Below are 18,466 nucleotides of genomic sequence, written 5' to 3'. Positions count from 1 at the left end.
TACATTCCAACATTAAACCTAGAGCAGTATTTTAAGGCTGCCAGCATTTAGAAACTCAGAATCATCATGCACTTTTTTTTTTTTTTTTTTTTTGGCTGCGCTGTGAGCCTTGCAGAATCTCAGTTCCCCGACCAGGGATTGAACCCAGGCCCTTGGCAGTGAAAGCACCAAGTCCTAACCACTGGACCACCAGGGAATTCCCATCATCATGCACTTTCAATATATATTTGGAAGACAGAATGACAGTTTCTTATACTATATGACCCAGCAATGTATTCCTACGTATTTACTCAAGTGATTTGAAAACTTATGTTCACACAAAACGCAATATTTGAATGTTTGTAGCAACTTTATTCATAATTGCTAAAAACTGGAAGCAACAAAGATATCCTTTAACAGGGGAGTGAATAAAAAAAACGGTGGTAAATCCACACAGTAAAATACTACTCAGCAAAAAAAAAAAAAGGAAAGAAAGAAAAAGCAAAAGCTACTGATGCATGCAACAACATAGACAAATCCTAAATGAAAAAAGCCAGAACCAAAAGGCTAAATATTGTATGATTCCAATCATATGACACTCTGGGAAAGGCAAAGCTATAGGAATGGAAAATTTATTAGTGTATCCAGAGGTTGTGGGGGGGCGGGTAGGAGTGGCTGACTATGAATGGGACAAACAGGAGGAACTTTGAAGGTGGAGGAACTGTTCTCTTCTATAGGGGTGCTAAATGCTTGGGTCTCTGCATTTGTCAAAACACTATGCAACTGTACATCACAAAGGGTGAACTTTAAAGTATGCAAACTAAATAAACAAACAAAACACATCAACTAGGATGTCAGAGACCCCAGGATGGAATGCATCTAATTGAATTACAAGTTCATGACATACTGCACTGAAAGGTATAGGTGGAAAAGGGGCTGGCCTAAGTAAGTTTACAAAATGAGGTTTTGACTAGAAATTGTAGGACTTAAGGAAAAAAAAAAGGATCTGTACATAAACACTGTACGCAGTAAATTTGTTCTTCACAGGGATACAGGCTAACAATTCTGAAACTGCTTTACATGTGTACTGGGGATGAACAAATAAATAAACGGATGGTAGCAGTGGGAGCCCGGGTTTCTCAGTCAGCAAGGGAAGTTACAGATAAACAAGAAAGAAAGGCTAGAATGAACCCACGTGGATTCTAAACCCTTGGATTAGAGTCAGAGACATCAGTATGAACTCAAGTTTACCTTACTGTATATAGAAATGGATAGAAACAGAAACAATTATAGATATGTCTGTATACATGACTTAGTATACATACATTACCTAGCTCTATCTGCTGAAAAGGCCTAGAAGCAATGACACTCCAGTAGCAACAAACATACCGAGTGCCCTTAGTTTCTAAACACCATTCTCCAACAAAAGGAACCAGGGCTCCTTGCCAAAATGGCTGATTCTAGGTCTCAGACAGGGAAAATATAAGATGAGCCAGGAGCATGCTGTAGCATCGTAAAGGAAGTGCTCAAAAAAACGAAAGCATGTGACATGTCAAAGGGACACAGAAACCAACCTCAAAAAGCTCCCAATGGCCAAGCTAGAACAATGTAAGCAACAAGATAAACATAAGGTAGCATTAGATTATAACCCAAAGTATGAAATAAATATATGTAAGTCCATACCATATAAATGAATGAATTAATTAATGGGGCAAAAAGACAAATCTTCCTTACAGAAGAATCCCGGATAACATGTAGATCCTCTCCAGGAGGTAGAGTTTAATCCCTTCCACCTTGCTTACACAGGTGGGGCCAATCAGATCACATGAGTTCTTAAAATTAAAGAACATGCCCACCTCAGTCAGAGAGCAACATGACTAAGGAAGAGCAAGAGTTGCATGTCACTGGCTTGGAAGATGGAGAAAGGGGGCTGTAAGCCAAATAATGTACATGGTCTCTAGAAGTCGGAAAACTAGATTCTAGATTCTCCTCTAGAGTTTTCAGAAAGGAACACAGCCCTGCTGACACCTTTATTTTAGCTCAGAGACCGGCGTCAAACTCCTGACTTACAGAACTGTAAGAAAATAAATTTGTGTTGTTTCAAGCCACTAAGTATGTGGTCATTTGTTACAGAAGCCATAGGAAACAAATAGAAGCACTTACTATTGTACCCTTGTATAAGGAAACAATGAACAACTTACTATGCAAAGATGGTACCATTATAGCCACTCATGCAAGACTCCACAATGCCTTTGGCCACAGTTGAGAACACAGACTCCTATAAATGTTAAGCACCAAATATGTTAACATTTCACAAAAATGAAAACATTTTTCCTAAACTACATTCTAAAATATAATAAAATGTGTGTGCAAATTTTCATTTGCAATAACATGAAAATTATATCTACTATAGGAAAAAGGCTAAAATAGCTAAGATGATAAAACTGTAAACATAATTATGTCCATTAATCTCCTATGCAATTATAGACTTAAACCTCACATCTAGAGTTTATATAGAATTTAGCATACTGCATGCAGTATTATACTGGTATCAGCATAAAATACATAGCCCTATATGTTCTTCAGTACTTGTCCCACAAGCTTATACTAAATAATCAACATCTGATTGTTATTTTCATTTTTATATATAAATAGATGCAGCCTTATCAACAATGCAAGAATTTGTAGATCTGCATTGTCTAGTATAGTAGCCATGAACCACATATGGCTACAGAGCACCTGAAACGTGGCTAGTCCAACTTGAGATGTGTTGTAAGTATAAAACATACACCAGTTTTGGAAGACTGAACATGAAAAAAAAAAAAAGAATGGAAAAATATCTCATTAATAACTTGCTTTATGTTCCTTACATGTTGAAATGGTATTTTAGATATACTGGGTTAAATAAGATACAGAATTAAAACTAATTTTACCTGTTTCTTTTTTACTTTTTAAAAATGTGGCAGGCTTGCCTGGTGGCGCAGTGGTTGAGAGTCCGCCTGCCGATGCAGGGGACACAGGTTCGTGCCCCAGTGTGGGAAGATCCCACATGCCGCGGAGCAGCTAGGCCCGTGAGCCATGGCTGCTGAGCCTGCGCGTCCGGAGCCTGTGCTCCGCAACGGGAGAGGCCACAACAGTGAGAGGCCCGCGTACCGCAAGAAAAAAAAAAAAAAAAGACACTTCTTAAACCAGGTAGTTCAACTTTACTTATCAATCATCCAAGTGGCTCTGAAAAGTACACCTTCACCAACCTCCATCACAGGTTGGAGAGGGAAAATAAAGCAGGCTTGTCATTCTAGTACAAAGTCTGATGAAGGAAGAAAAATATTTAATAATATTAAATTTTAAATATTTATGGAATGTTTGAGCTTCCTTATCTGAGATCTGTCAAACTAAAGAGACCAGAAGTGAAATCCTCCCAAATAACAGAATCTTATATATTCCAAATGAAAAGTTGAGTTCCCAAAATCATCATTACCTGAGTGGTGTCCATTTCTGCCACATGATCAAATACGAAGGTTTTGGGCTCAGGGTTGGAGTGCAGCCGGACAGTCGTAGAGGACAGCACAGACAGGCATAAGTTTTGTTCTCCATCAGCTGATCCAGAACCCTCTGTAGGTGGGCGAATTCGCACAAAAACTTTGATAGCATCGCCTTCATTACTAAAGACAAAAAGATATAGCAGCTAAGTTTACTGGAGAAAAAGGATCTAAGCCTCATATTACCTCTAGTGTTTCTATTCTGAGTTTCCCCAACAAAGTCCGAGATCTACCCATTTACGTTTACCTTTTTTCAAGAGTCTCCCATAACCCACAGCCTTTATTGATTTGCTTCACATCAGCCAACTTCAAAAGCCTTTACTTGAAATCATCTGAAAGGCAGCTCTAAGCTCTGCTTGTCTCTGACTTCCTTTTTAATAGCAATAATAAAATAAGTCATCCCAAGGGATGTTACGGATTCTATCTTTTAGCCTGGAAGGTGAGGGGACAGAGGCTGGGGAGGAGATGTGATTTTTCCATATTTCCAGGTAGCCGAGGACAAAGCTTAATGCTGAAACAAGAAACCCTTACTTACTATGCTAAATGGTTGTTTTAAGAATACTACATCCCTAATTCTTTTGGTCTCATCAACAAGATTTTTTCCTTACCTTGGTTGGTTAGACTGACAATTTGTCACACTGCGTAACTCAGCTAGAAAAAAAGATAAGAAGTCATTAAAGGTTTTTAAAAGTACAACATGAAAACCCCATTCTTCTAGCCTATTCTTCAGTTGCTGACACTCCTCAGTCTCCCGGCTCCCTGGCCTGGGCATGACAGGGGACAAGCCTAGATCTTCCACTCCATTCTAACTGGAAGCAGATAGGTTAGGGGGTCCCCGGAGAAAGAGAACCAGGAATGGCTTTCTTGACATAAGAGAACCCATTTTGGTCTAAGCCTGGCGCAATGCTTGCCCTCAAACAGGTCTCAATAATTAATGACCTTGAGGGAGGAAATGCAGAAACAAGGAGGAGCAGTCGAGAAACCACAGTACAGCCTTGGGGCAGCGTCCAGGTTCCTCAAGGGATATACATAATAACATACCTTTGAGTTCTGCAGGAACTAAGGCCCATAGTCAGGTGGAGGATGGAATTACGATGGTGACCCTCCAGACTTCAATCGACTAAGGCTTGGACTCTTGTCGACCTTTGCCCCAAATCTATGCTAAATTTCCTCAGTTCAATCAAGTTCCTTCATGAATATGTATGTACGCTTAGCTTAAAACTTCCCCAATTTTGCGGTTCAGGGAGAGTCTGCTTTGGGAAAGATCCCGGTATTCTCCTCTTGCTGTAAGTAATAAATCCTAGAGAATGGGGAGACCAGTAGTACCCAGAGTTGCTGTAACATATTATCTAAGATGTCAAGTTTCTAACAAAAAAATTATAAGGAATTCAAAGAAACAAGGAAGTATGATCCATAAACCAGAAAAAAAGCAGGCATCAGAAACTGCCTGTGAGAGTGCCTACACGCTGGGTTTGTCAGGAAAAAACTTCAAAGTAGCCATTATAAACATGTACAGAACTAAAGGAAATCAAAATTAAGAATTAAAGGAAAGTATGAGGACAATGTCCACATCAAATAGAGAATATCAATAAAGAAAAATTATAAAAAAGAAACAAATGGAAACTCTGGAGTTGAAAAGTGTATCAAGTGAAATAAAAATTCGCTTGAATGGCTCAAAGTAGATTTGAACTGGCAGAAAAAAGAGCAAGCAAGCTCTGAGATAGATCAATAGAGATTATAAAAGTCAAAGAACAGAGAGAAAAAAGGATGAAGAAAAGTGAAGTGAGCCTCAGAGAAATGTGGGACGTCATTAAGCATGCCAACATACATAAATGGGGAGTAGCAGGAGAAAGAACAGAAGAACAGAAAAAATTCAAAGAAATAATGGCCAAAAACTTCCCAAATTCATTAAAAAGCAATCTACACATCCAGGAAGTTCAACAAATTCCAAAAAGGATAAACACAAACAGATCCACAGATACATCATAGTAAAAATGCTGAGAGTCATTACTTATGAGAGAACCCCAATCAGATTAACAGCTGACTCTCAGCAGAAACAACAGAGGCCAGAGGAATTAGAGAGGGAGTTTGTTGTTAGAAGGCCCACCTTACAAGAAATAGTAAAGGAAGTTCTTCAGCCTGAAAGTAGTGACCACAGACAGTAAAATTCAAATCTACACGAAAAAAATCAAAGAGCACCAGGTAACAGTGATTATATAATTATAAAAAACAAAAGAGGGCTTCCCTGGTGGTGCAGTGGTTGAGAGTCCGCCTGCCGATGCAGGGGACACGGGTTCGTGCCCCGATCCGGGAAGATCCCACATGCCACGGAGCAGCTGGGCCCGTGAGCCATGGCCGCTGAGGCTGCATGTCCGGAGCCTGTGCTCCACAATGGGAGAGGCCACAACAGTGAGAGGCCCGCATACCGCAAAAAAAAAAAAAAAAAAAAAAAAAAAAGAAATGCCTATTTTCTCCTCCCCTTACTTGACCTAAAAAACAATTGTATAAAATAATATGTATATAGTGTATTGTTGGGCTACAACATATAGAAACATATGTATATTTGCCAATAATAGCACAAGGAAGGTGGGTAGGAACAAAGCTGTAACAGCCTAAGGAAATGACTAAAGATGGTAATGTATTGTTGGGTTTTTAACAATAGACGTACTTGTTTAACAATAATACCAAAGAAGGGGTGAAAGGGAATAAAGCTACATAGCCCCTGCTCGCTGCAACTAGAGAAAGCCAGCGCACAGCAACGAAGACCCAACGCAGCCAAAAATAGAGCTGACACTGTTAAGATGTATATGTTAAACCTTAGAGCAAGCATTAAAAAAAAAAACTTCAAAAAAAGAAAGCAGGGAGTTCCCTGGTGGTCCAGTGGTTAGGACTCCACACTTCCACTGCTGGGAGCACGAGTTCGATCCCTGGTTGGGGAACTAAGATCCTGCATGTGGCATGGCCCCCCTCCAAAAAAAAAAGAGCAGTAACAAAATGGAAATAGAGTCACAGATGTAGAAAACAAATTATTTATGGTTACCAGGGCGTAACAGGTGGGGAGGGATAAATTGGGAGATTAGGATTGACATATACACAGTACTATATATAAAATAAATAACTAATAAGGACCTGTTATATAGCACAGGGAACTCTACTCAATACTCTGTAATGGCCTACATGGGAAAAGAATTTTAAAAAGAGTGGATATATGTATTATATATATGTATATATGTATAACTGATTCACTTTGCTGTACACCTGAAACTAACACAACATAAATCAACTATAATCCAATAAAATTTTTTTAAAAAAGCAGTAAAGATGGAACAGAGAAACATAAAAAACATGTGACATATAGAAAATGAAAAGTAAAATGGCAGATGTGAATACAACCAAATCAATAACAACATGTGAATGGATTAAGCAACCCAATCAAAAGGCAGAGATTGTCAGACTAAGATGAAAAAACATGCTCCAACTATATACTATCTAAAGGAAACACACTTTAGATTCAAAGATATAAACATATGGAAAGTAAAAGGATGAAAAAAGATTATCTCATGCAAACAGCAATCATAAGAAAGCAGGAGTGGCTATATAGATTTCAGACAGACTTTAAAACAAAGTTACTAGGGGCTTCCCTGGTGGCGCAGTGGTTGGGAGTCCGCCTGCCAATGCAGGGGGCACGGGTTCGTGCCCCGGTCCGGGAGGATCCTGCGTGCCGCGGAGCGGCTGGGCCCGTGAGCCGCAACTACTGAGCCTGCGCGTCTGGAGCCTGTGCTCCGCAACGAGAGGCCGCGACAGTGAGAGGCCCGCGCACCGCGATGAAGAGTGGCCCCCACTTGCCACAACTGGAGAAAGCCCTCACGCAGAAATGAAGACCCAACACAGCCAAACATAAAAAAAAAAAAAAAAAAGTTACTAGAGATAAAGAAGAACATTTTTTATAATGATAAAAAGGTCAAACTACCAGGAAGATAACACAGATATAAACATATACTCAGGGACTTCCCTGGTGGTGCAGTGTTAAGAATCCACCTGCCAACGCAGGGGACACGGGTTCGAGCCCTGGTCCAGGAAGATCCCACATACTGCAGAGCAACTAAGCCCGTGCGCCACAACTACTGAGCCTGCGCTCTAGAGCCCGCGAGCCACAACTACTGAAGCCCACGCACCTAGAGCCCATTGTCCACAACAAGAGAAGCCACCGCAATGAGAAGCCTGCGCACTGCAACGAAGAGTAGGCCCCGCTCGCTGTAACTAGAGAAAGCCCATGTGCAGCAACGAAGACCCAACACAGCCAAAAATAAAATTAATTACTTAAAAAAAATAACAAACATATATTCACCTAGTAACAAAGCACCAAAATACATGACAAGAAATGAAGGGAGAAATAGACAATTCAACAATAAGAGCTACCATATGACCCTGCAATCCCACTCCTGGGCACATATCCAGAGAAAAACATGGTCCGAAAGGATACATGCACCCCAGTGTTCATTGCAGTACTGCTTACAATAGCAAAGACATGGAAGCAACTAGATGGATAAAGAAGATGTGGTACATATATACAATGGAATATTAGCCATTAAAAAGAATGAAATAGGGCTTCCCTGGTGGCGCAGTGGTTGGGGGTCCGCCTGCCGATGCAGGGGACGCGGGTTCGTGCCCCGGTCTGGGAGGATCCCATGTGCTGCGGAGCGGCTGGGCCCCTGAGCCATGGCCGCTGAGTGGGCGCGTCCGGAGCCTGTGCTCCGCAGCGGGAGAGGCCGCAGCGGTGAGAGGCCCGCATACCACAAAAAAAAAAAAAAAAAAAAAAAAAAAAGAATGAAATAATGCCATTTGCAGCAACATGGATGGACCCAGAGATTGTCATACTGAGTGAAGTTAAGTCAGACAGAGAAGGAGAATGATATCACTTATACGCAGAATCTAAAAAGAAATGATACAAATGAACTCATTTACAAAACAGAAACAGACTCACAAACTTAGAGAATGAATTTATGGTTACCAGGAGGGAAGGGTGGGGCAAAGGGATAGTTAGGGAGTTTGGGATTGACATGTACACACTACTATATTTAAAATGGATAACCAACAGGGACCTACCGTATAGCACAGGGAACCCTCTGTTCAATGTTATGTGGCAGCCTGGATGGGAGGGGAGTTTGGGGGAGAATGGATACATGTACATGTATGGCTGAGTCGCTTTGCTCTGCACCTGAAACTATCACAACATTGTTAATTGGCTATACTCCAATATAAAATTAAAAGTTAAAAAAAAAAGAATTTAGAGTGGGCAGACGACACAATCAGAAAATAAAATAAAATAAATTTAAAAAATATATGTAACTGAATCACTTTGCTGTACACCTGAAACACTGTAAGTCGACTATACCTCAATAAAAACAAACCAACCAACCAACCTTAGTTGCTTACTCTGCAGTCCAGATAGCTATGGATCATCTAACCAAATATGATTAAGTTCAGAAAAGGACTCTTAAACTCAGTCAATTTCATGAGGGTTATTTCACATTCTCATTTCTCTGATTTCAGTCAGCAACCCATGGTGCCAGTGTTGTCACAAGAAATAACCTTCATGAGCACAAAAGTAAGAGCTGCAGGGAGCACTGCATGGGCTCTCTCCTTCCCTGTGTTCCCACTCCATGTTCCTGGTCTCTAGCCTGCTGGGAATGCACTTACCTGGGGTGTCATCAACCTCAACTTTGCTAACAAACTTAAAGGAGCAGGAGAGTTCCCCGTGGAAATCACCACCATCATAAAGGGGAGCTGTGTCTCATTGCGGTGGCTTCTCTTATTGCGGAGCATGGGCTCTAGGCGTGCAGGCTTCAGTAGTTGTGGCACATGGCTCAGTAGTTGTGGTTCGCCGGCTCCAGAGAGCAGGCTCAGTAGTTGTGGCGCACGGGCTTGGCTGCTCTGCAGCATGTGGGATCATTCCGGACCAGGGATCGAACCGGTGTCCCCTGCATTGGCAGGTGGATTCTTAACCACTGTGTCACCAGGGAAGCTCTCCCATCACTTCCTGATGTGTACAGACAGGACAGAGTCCTTTAACACAGTCACATACATATGTCACTTTCCATTAAATAAACAGATGTTCTAATATCACAAACATCAATTCTCTTGCTTGAGTCCAGATTTACTGAACACTGTGATTGTGCAGAAAGCGCGATCAACATTTTGCTCCAATAACGTACCAATTTGTGTGCTAATATTCCCTGAATACTGAAAATGGGGGAGGAAAAGGAACATTTTAGATGGAAAAAGAGAGCATAATGAGGTGTTAATGGTATGATGGACCTAAAAGGTAAGTAAAACAACAAACGTATCAGGAAAGAATTGCAACTGACAGCTAAAAGCATTAACGTTATTGAAAGGTTCAAACACCAAAAATTCACCATTTCTTCAATCTTCTAACATAGGCATCGCCTCGTTACCATTCATACCATTCACACAAATCCATCTAATCAGCTCAAAATCAGCTTTGAAAAACCAAGACTCCTTAAAGGGTTAGGCGATGTAAGAGGCACGTATACAGGAACAGCAAAGGACCAAGAAATTAGTAAAATTGAACGGTTTATCAAAAGCAAAAATGACAGGCTCCCTTCTATGAGAAAAAGGAAGAAATTGAAGGGGTCTCCTGGAGAAGAAAAAGGGGACTGTGAGAATATAAAGACACTACTGAATTCTGTGCTTTAAAAGTCCCTTACCTAAGGAGAGTCCATAGCGGACCCTCCAAAAGAGAAAGACATGCTTGGAACAAGAATAAGTTCTTCCCTTCAGGAAAGTCAGTATTGTGGAAATACGCAGAAAGTAGTGAGAGCTGGAGCCGACCCTCAGGCGAAGATACCTAGAGAGGCAGCCCGGGTCCGGACTCGGGAAGAGGCCAGCGACGAAACAGCAGGACCGAGAACGGGAGGGAAGAACCAGAAGGTCGCTTAGGAGCCAAGCGCCTGGATGAGGGCTCGGTTCCGGTTCTCTGCTCAGCCCCAGAGCTTAGAATTGCGCCAGGCTCGTAGCGTGCGCCCAACACATAGACGAAAGGGAAGAGAGCTGTTCCATTAGTGTATTATCTTGGAGAGACAGAGGGAGATTTCAAACATCCCCCGCCGCTCAGTCCGCTCCTGCCCTTCCCGCCCAGCAGGAAAGCTCGTATTTGGGGGCGGAGACGGGGTCACGAAGCCTGGGCTTCTCACTTACTTTTACAGCCGGACGCCATGGTGCCCTCACCCCTCGACCCCGAGACCGACGGAGCGACTGCACTCACTCCCAGCCCAGCCGCGCGCGGAGATTCCGCCCACTCAAGATGGCCGCGAATTTAAATTTGGCGCTCAGGTCGAACGTTGACGCCAGCACGGAGGCTGCCATGTTGCCAGGCCCTGTGTCAGGGGCGGGGCCGACGTGACGTCACGAGTAAGCGCCGTCGCCTCTGTACAGTCTCCAGGCGGCTGGGGCATCCTGTTTTTCTGTAGCGCGGCTATGAGCAAGCGGAACCAGGTGTCGTACGTGCGGCCAGCCGAGCCGGCGTTCCTGGCCCGCTTCAAGGAACGGATCGGCTACGAGGAAGGGCCCACGGTAGAAACCAAGGTGAGCCCGGGCCAGTCCCGTTACCGCAGAAATGCGGCCCGCTCCGCCAGTTCCAGCTTCTGGCTTGACTTGGAGGCCAGATACTGATGGGTCCCTCCTCGCACCCGCGCCCGGCCCGTAGTCCGAGTGTCCTCGGACCCCAGGCTGGTCATCTTCAAACAAACTACTGCCTCTTTCGCCCAGGAAGCTATTTGTCGTTTTCACAGTGCTGCTGTGTTCTTGAAAATGACTTCACGCAGGTAAAGCGCCTCGTCCTTGGTAGACGGTTAAGAAAGATCATTTTCCTCTCTTCGTTTTCACTTGCTTATCCCATAACCTGTAGTTAGCAGTGTGGGTGGTAGCGTCGTCCCATTTTCCAGGTAAAGAAACTGAGGCCACTCGATCAAATGACCTGATATCCTAAGCCTTGAGTCTGAAACATCCTTAATGAATGCCCTAGATCTACTTCTGTGCTTGTTGTCACCAAAAACAAAAAACAAACAAACAAAAAAAAAACGGAAAGCAAAAACCTTTTATATCTTGGATCTCAATAGAAGAAGAGGAGCTTCAGGAAGGAGCCACACCTGGATAGTTAGAAACGGGGATCGGTGGGAGCCAACTTCTAAGCCCCCCGAGGCTCCTACCCGAACTGATTCACATCAAAATCTGCCCTACCTTTTTTAATGGAAAGAGACTATTATGCTTAGGGCATGTGTGGAGAAATAGAGAATTTATTTAGCACTTTGTTTTTAGCACTTGCACAAAGACCCACCCCTCAAGTCACTTAGTAGAAGGACACAAGATTGGCTTAAATGCAGTTAATCCAGTGAGTATGTGCTAAATCCAGGCCCTGGGCCAGGCTCTGAAAGGACAAAGAGATGGATCTCCAAAATGCCCTATTCTTTAACACCTTCCTGCCTGCCTCATCTCAGCCTTCACAGGTCACCACCTCAGTGAAGCCCTTTGAACCTCCCCCAGACAGTAACTCCTCCTCTGTTCTTCTCTTCACTCTATCCGCATCTTATCTGCAATACTCATCATTATGCATGGCAACTACTTGCTCTCTTGGGTATCTCCACCACTAAATCGAACACTCTAAGTATCTTAATCCCTCTATATTTTCCTAGTACAGTGCCTGTGGCACCAAGTAGTGGGTGACAAGTTAACATTGGTTAGATGACTGTGGTTATCATCAGGCAAGGCTTCATGGAGGAAGGGACATTTAGATTGAATCTTGAGCATAGGTAAGTCAGCAGGTAGAGATGGAAGGAACAGCATGGGTAAAGGTGTAGAGATAGTGAGTCACGGACTGACTGTGTTTAGAAGTGATTGAGGGACTGATAGAGGTGAGGCCATATGGACTATTCAGTAGGTGACAAGGAGCATGTTTGGATAGAGATAAGATGATCAGGGAGTGACTGGTGCCCAGGACCAAAAACAGTGACTATAGCAAAGAGGATGAGGTTTGAGAAAAGGGACATGGTTTCAGCAATGAGGAGAATATGGACCTAATTTTATAGTTTGCTTCAGGTCCTAGTGATGATCATGTGTGTGCCTAGTTAACACCTTGAAGATTGCAGCTTAGAATGCTATCTTAGGAGAACTCGGGGGGTTGGGGGGGGGAAACTTTCCAATTAATATCAGTCATTCGGGCTAAGACATTTGATCAACAGACTTTTCCATAGACAGATGTCCCAGGTTCCTGTGTTTGCGAAACCAACTTCATTCTTAATCATTTTGGCAGTATAATCATTCTAGGAATCTGTTAACAAAAAGAAAAGAGTTTCATGGGAAATCACTATATAATTATAGTTTAAGATTATAGCTGTGGTTATTGACTGAAGCCAGATCCTGCAGGGCTTTGTTGCCCTGTTTGGGAGACAAGGAAGGCTCTGTAAGAGGTGGACTGACAAGCTATTTGCATAATGTCTGGTGGGTGTGCGTGCCTTTCAACCTAGCATTTCCATTCGAGGAATTTATCTATGTATAAGTTTGCAAAAGTGAACAAAAATGTGCAAAAATTTTATTATAGTAGAAAAAAACTAGAAACAACCAAAATTTTTACTTACAAAGAACTGGTCAAATAAACCATGAGATAACCATATGTATAATTAAATACTGGGCAGTGATTTTTAAAAATAGATGATGCCATATGTATCTCTAGGCATTGTGCAAAGGTTTTTTTGAGTAAAAAACTTGGGTGAGTGGGGCTTATATGATATCTGACATTTTTTAAAAATCTCAGTCAACTAGCCAAATATTACCATTTGTTGCACCTGTAGAGTCAGTGCATGGTTTCTGTTATTTTCTGTACTTTTTTATGTTTGGTAAATTTCATAATTTAAAAAGGAAAACGAAAGCGAGTCATATAGTAGTATGTTCCGTGTCTTGTTTGTATACAAAATGTTTTCTGTACCTCCGTATTTTTATACACTTAGAATAACACTTAGGATACCTACCAAACAACCTACTGGAAGGGGGTAAAGATGAGCAGAAGTAGGTGAAGGAGGACCTTTTACTTGCCGTTTTCTGTACTTTGGTGGTGTTTATTTTTTGTCACACTTTGTGAAGAGATGTAAATGAAAAGGGTTGATGAAGAGCAGAGAGAACTCCTGTAGTCAGCACTACCCTGAGTAGGCTGAATGCTGGCACAACATGAAGCAGAGGGCCCCTGACGTCAGGAACTGCAAGCTGGGGTCCTGCTGAAATGGAAACCAGTTTCCTTGGACAGGCACCCCAGGATAGCTGGCAGGACCTCTTCCCTACTCTGGTGAGGTTAGATTCTTAAGAGTTACTTGAAAATTCATTGCCAAACACATTTAGTCAATAAAGTTACCCTTCTCACTCTAGTAATTACAGTTTCTCACAGAGACAGTGGTTGTATTTAGTTCAAGGTCAGCAACTTAAATGTTATGTTTGTGTTTTTTCCTAGAGAATCCAGCTTCAGCTCCCAGGTGAAGATGATGATCACAGTGACAAAGAAGATGAACAGCCCCAAGTGGTGGTTTTAAAAAAGGGAGACCTATCAGTTGAAGAAGTCATGAAAATTAAAACAGAAATAAAGGCTGCCAGAGCAGGTATGTCTGAAAGTAAGCTGGTTTTTCTACCAACTTAACGAGTTAGGTATGAAATCATTTTATACAGTGGTATGGTATGTTTGAAGGAGACAGTCCTAGGTTCAAACTTTGGCTTTAACACTTACCAGATGTGTTACCTTGAACATGTTATTTCACCTCTCAGCCTCAGTTACCTCATCAGTAAAATGGGGACAAGTTGTGCCCACTTTATTGGGCTGTTATAAGGATTAAGTACAAACTTAAGTAAAAACATCCTGTTTTTTAAAAAAATACCTGGTTAGGTTTACAAACTAGTCAACAGAGGTGTATTTAATTAGTGCCTGAAGTGTGGTATGCTATATAGTATTTTTTTCATTATTTGTAGTATTTATTACATTGCTTTAGGAGGAAATGCTGGAGTTCCAAACAATTGCTTTTCGAAATACTTAAAAAATATAGCCTGATTGTAATGAATTGGGGACTGGCAATATTACACTATACTTCGTTTGGTACATGAGGTTTGTTTTTTTGTTTTTTTGGGTTTTTTTGCGGTATGCGGGCCTCTCACTGTTGTGGCCTCTCCCGTTGCGGAGCCAGGCTCCGGACGCGCAGGTTCAGCAGCCATGGCTCACGGGCCCAGCCGCTCTGCGGCATGTGGGATCTTCCCGGACCGGGGCACGAACCCATGTCCCTTGCATCGGCAGGTGGACTCTCAACCACTGCGCCACCAGGGAAGCCCTGTACATGAGTTTTTATTAAGTGACTGCATGTCTTGTGGCTATATAGCTAGAGGCAGTGGAGAAGACCAGACGGAATTGACTCAAGGACATCCATAAATACCGTATGAGATTTTCTTGCCATTTGACTCTCTGATAAAGTCAAAATAACAAGAGAAAGAAAGTTTTTTAACTTTGTTTTTTGCTGCAGATGAAGAACCAGCTTCAGCTGATGGAAGAATTATGTATCGAAAACCAGTCAAGCGTTCCTCAGATGAAAAATATTCCGGTTTAAGAGCAAGCTCAAAAAAGAAGAAGACAAATGAAGAAGATGAAATAAATAAGCAGGATTTAGTTAAAAACAACTCACGAAAGCAAATCAAAAATAGTAGCCTCCTTTCTTTTGACAATGAAGATGAAAATGAATAAGTGTAAATAAATATTTTGGACTTAGTCTTCTTTAAGAACATACGGAGTATTTTTTTAAATAACATCTTTTTTTCCTATTATAATACAAGTTCAGGGACTTCCCTGGTTGTCCAGTGGTTAAGACCTCATGCTTCCACTGCAGGGGGCACAGGTTCGATCCCTGGTTGGGGAACTAAGATTCCATAGGCTGCACGGTGTGGCCAAAAAATAAAAATAAAACATTAAAAGAAAAAAAAAAAGATACACGTTCACTGGAGAAAATTTAGAAAATACAGAAAACATTCAGTAAGATAAAACATATCTATCCATCAATACCCTTTTGACCTGAACTGCTAACTCTCTGTAGACATTAACTGCCACTAACATTTTGTTATTTCCTGTGTGTGGGATGGGTGTGTATGTAAATAACAGTACCTAACATATTAAGAGAAGAATAAATATAGTTAGAATAAATGAGTGTTTAATTTTTTTTTTTTAACAGGCCGGTGGTTCTCAAAGTGTGGATCCTGGACAAGCAGCATCAGCACCCCTGGAAACCTAAAGATGCAAATTTGCAAGGCCTTGCCTGAGAATCAGAAATTTCGGGTGTAGGGCCCAGCATTCTCTGTAACAAGTCTGCCAGGTGGTTCTGATGCTCACTCGAATTTGAGAAATACTGATAAAGCCTATTATAAGGGAGATAAAACAAAAAATTTAAACAAGTAACATGAAAGACTGTTTAAAAGATCTTAAATCTTGAAACTTATCATATTGACAAAGTCTTAACTGTAGGTGATATTTCTAACAATGTAAATGTAAGTGTTACCAGCCAGGAAGCATATCTCATGATGAAAGACCAAGACCAAGGTAGGGTGTCAGGTGACATCTGCTAGGCAGCCTTAAGAAAATTGCTTCACCTCTGTAAACTGCTTTCTAAAACAGTGGGTCCTGTTAATTGCAGAGAAAGGTGAATGAGTTTGGGGCCAGAGAAGAGAGGCTAGTCCTTTTCCCTCACGAACTATCCCCTTGCTTCTCAGAAATGGACCATAGGAGCAGGGCTAGACAAATAGGCCAGTAATGTGATCCCAGGGCTGAGGCAGGAATAGTAAAAGGACAAGCCTGGAACATCTTGTGCCCAAAAGTAAGGCGGTCCTCAAAGAATAATGGGGGCATGTCAAAAGAACACACGTGGAGGAGAAGGGATAGGTCTTCCTTACAGTAGAGTCCCAATTAATAAATGTAGGAGGAATGATGGAAATAGAAAAATCACCATTTGGGGGACTTCCCTGGTGGCGCAGTGGTTAAGAATCCGCCTGCCAATTCAGGGGACACGGGTTCGAGCCCTGGTCCAGGAGATCCCACATGCCGCCGAGCAACTAAGCCAGTGTGCCACAACTACTAAGCCTGTGCTCTAGAGACTATGAGCCACAACTACTGAAGCCCGCACGCCTAGAGCCCGTGCTCCACAACAAGAGAAGCCACTGCAATAAGAAGCCCATGCGCAGGAACAAAGACCCAATGCAGCCAAAAATAAAATAAATAAATTTTTTAAGAAAAAAAATCACCATTTGGAAAATTCCACAATAAGTTGCAGTGGTCTGAATGGCAGCCTCCTAAGAGATAGGTCCTAATCCCTGGAACCTGTGAATGTTACCTTATGTGGTAAAGTTTTTGCAGGTGTGATTAAGGCGCTCAGAGAATCCTGGATAATCTGGGGAGGCTCTAAAAGCCATCACACATTTCCTTGTAAGAGAAAGGCAGACAGAGATTAGACACAGACAAGACAATGTGAAGAGAGGCAGAGAATGCTCACAGCCACCAGAAGCTGGAATAAAAAGATTCTCCCCAAAAGTCTTCAGAGGGAGTGCAGACCTGCCAACACCCTGACTTCAGCCTAATGAAACTGATTTCAAACTTCTGGCTTCTAGAACTCTGAGAGCATACATTTCTGTTCTTTTAAGCCACCAAGTTTGTGATAGTTTGTTACAGAGGCCATAGTAAACAAATACCTAAGTGGTGTTGGGAAGATTCATCAAAAGATGTCAAAATTAGTGGCCAGAAATAGGCTGAAAACATCACTATTTGCATAGTCTCAAAGTATATCTCCACCAGAGATTACAAAAGGAAAACAAGTCGTTTACAGTGGAAAACCAGGCAGATGCCACCTTATCTAAGTGATCAAAGTAACATTACCACTGTAAGTCATACTGACATCATGACCTCCTTACATGATGCACTGAGATGGGCACGTCACTTTCCAAAGGCCGAGAAGATCCCCTAGGGCCTTCCTGATGCCCTTTTCAAGGATAGGGCTCAAGTGCAGTACTAAAGAGGCCCAAATCCTAGAAGCTGACAATGGCACAGGAATGTCAATACAGGCTCCAGGGCTTATCTGTCAGTGTCAGTGCAAAGATGCCCATTTATGCTTTCTTCTAAAGAAGTCCTTTATTCTGAGATTATAGGTTTCTTATCTCTGGTTTTTATTTTATGAAATAATGATTATAACAAAGAGCTGGTTAATCGAATGTGCTTACTCGTCAAAATAAAAGGTCATCAAATCTATATCAGTGTCCAAAAAATATTTTGAAGTTTATTGCCTAGGAAAGCATCAAGGCCAGCACTGTCTGATAGAATATTCCACAATATGATTCACTTTGTTATACAGCAGAAACTAACACAACAATGTAAAGCAATTATACTCCAATAAGGATGTTAAAAAAAAAAGAATATTCCACAATAATGGAGATGTTCTACAGCTTTGCTGCCCCTAGCCACATGTGGTCATTGAGCACTGGAAATGTGGCTAGAGTGAGTGAGAAACTGAACTTTTCCTTCTGTTAATTTTAACTAGCTTAAATAGCCACATGTAGGAAATTCCCTGGCGGTCCAGTGGTTAGGACTCAGCGCTTTCACTGCTGAGGGCCCAGGTTCAATCCCTATCCCTGGTCAGGGAACTAAGATCCCACAAGCCACACGGTGAAGCCAAAAGAAAAAAAGAGAACAAAATAGCCACATGTAATTAGTGGCCACTCCATTGGACAGTGTAGTTTTAGGTATTATTGGAATAAACGGGATTTTTTCTTTCACTCATTAGGAGTCCTGCAACTCCTGAGGAAGTCTCTGCCACTTTGTAAGGGTCAAAGGTATTTTCACATTTGACACAAAACAGTGCAAAATGCAATCA

At 41.9% G+C, this 18,466-nt stretch overlaps 2 protein-coding genes across 5 annotated transcripts in view; one reads left to right on the top strand and one right to left on the bottom strand.

Moving 5' to 3' along the window:
* The window catches only part of KIF15 (kinesin family member 15), a 79,302-nt gene extending 68,474 nt beyond the window's left edge, over positions 1 to 10,828 (bottom strand). For all 4 annotated transcript variants that reach the window (XM_081245625.1, XM_081245624.1, XM_081245626.1 and 1 more), the window contains exons 1-4: positions 10,737 to 10,828; positions 4,127 to 4,169; positions 3,458 to 3,641; positions 2,181 to 2,257 (exon numbers count right to left, since the gene is read on the bottom strand). In XM_081245625.1, coding sequence (XP_081101751.1) covers positions 2,181 to 2,257; positions 3,458 to 3,641; positions 4,127 to 4,169; positions 10,737 to 10,755 — 323 coding nt within the window. In that variant the 5' untranslated portion in view covers positions 10,756 to 10,828. The remainder of the gene's footprint in view (positions 1 to 2,180; positions 2,258 to 3,457; positions 3,642 to 4,126; positions 4,170 to 10,736) is intronic.
* Positions 10,829 to 10,967: 139 nt separating this feature from the next.
* Positions 10,968 to 15,341, top strand: KIAA1143. Its single transcript, XM_081247129.1, has 3 exons — positions 10,968 to 11,123; positions 14,035 to 14,179; positions 15,086 to 15,341. Exons 1-3 carry the CDS (start codon positions 11,016 to 11,018, stop codon positions 15,301 to 15,303), a joined length of 471 nt encoding a protein of 156 aa, XP_081103255.1. The 5' UTR covers positions 10,968 to 11,015; the 3' UTR covers positions 15,304 to 15,341.
* Positions 15,342 to 18,466: the final 3,125 nt, after the last annotated feature.

The sequence above is a fragment of the Mesoplodon bidens genome, assembly GCF_964165515.1.
Source record: "Mesoplodon bidens genome assembly, chromosome: 10".
In the NCBI taxonomy this organism is placed as follows: Eukaryota; Metazoa; Chordata; class Mammalia; order Artiodactyla; family Ziphiidae; genus Mesoplodon; species Mesoplodon bidens.
The sequence above is the reverse complement of the archived record's forward strand: the minus strand, read 5'-3'. Positions and strand labels throughout refer to the sequence as shown.

Excerpts from the sequence above, each read along its gene's own strand:
- KIAA1143 (XM_081247129.1), top strand. The coding sequence starts at position 11,016 with ATGAGCAAGCGGAACCAGGTGTCGTACGTGCGGCCAGCCGAGCCGGCG. Across the intron at positions 11,124-14,034 it reads GGCCCACGGTAGAAACCAAG|AGAATCCAGCTTCAGCTCCC; the intron begins GTGAGCCCGGGC and ends GTTTTTTCCTAG. Across the intron at positions 14,180-15,085 it reads AATAAAGGCTGCCAGAGCAG|ATGAAGAACCAGCTTCAGCT; the intron begins GTATGTCTGAAA and ends TTTTTGCTGCAG.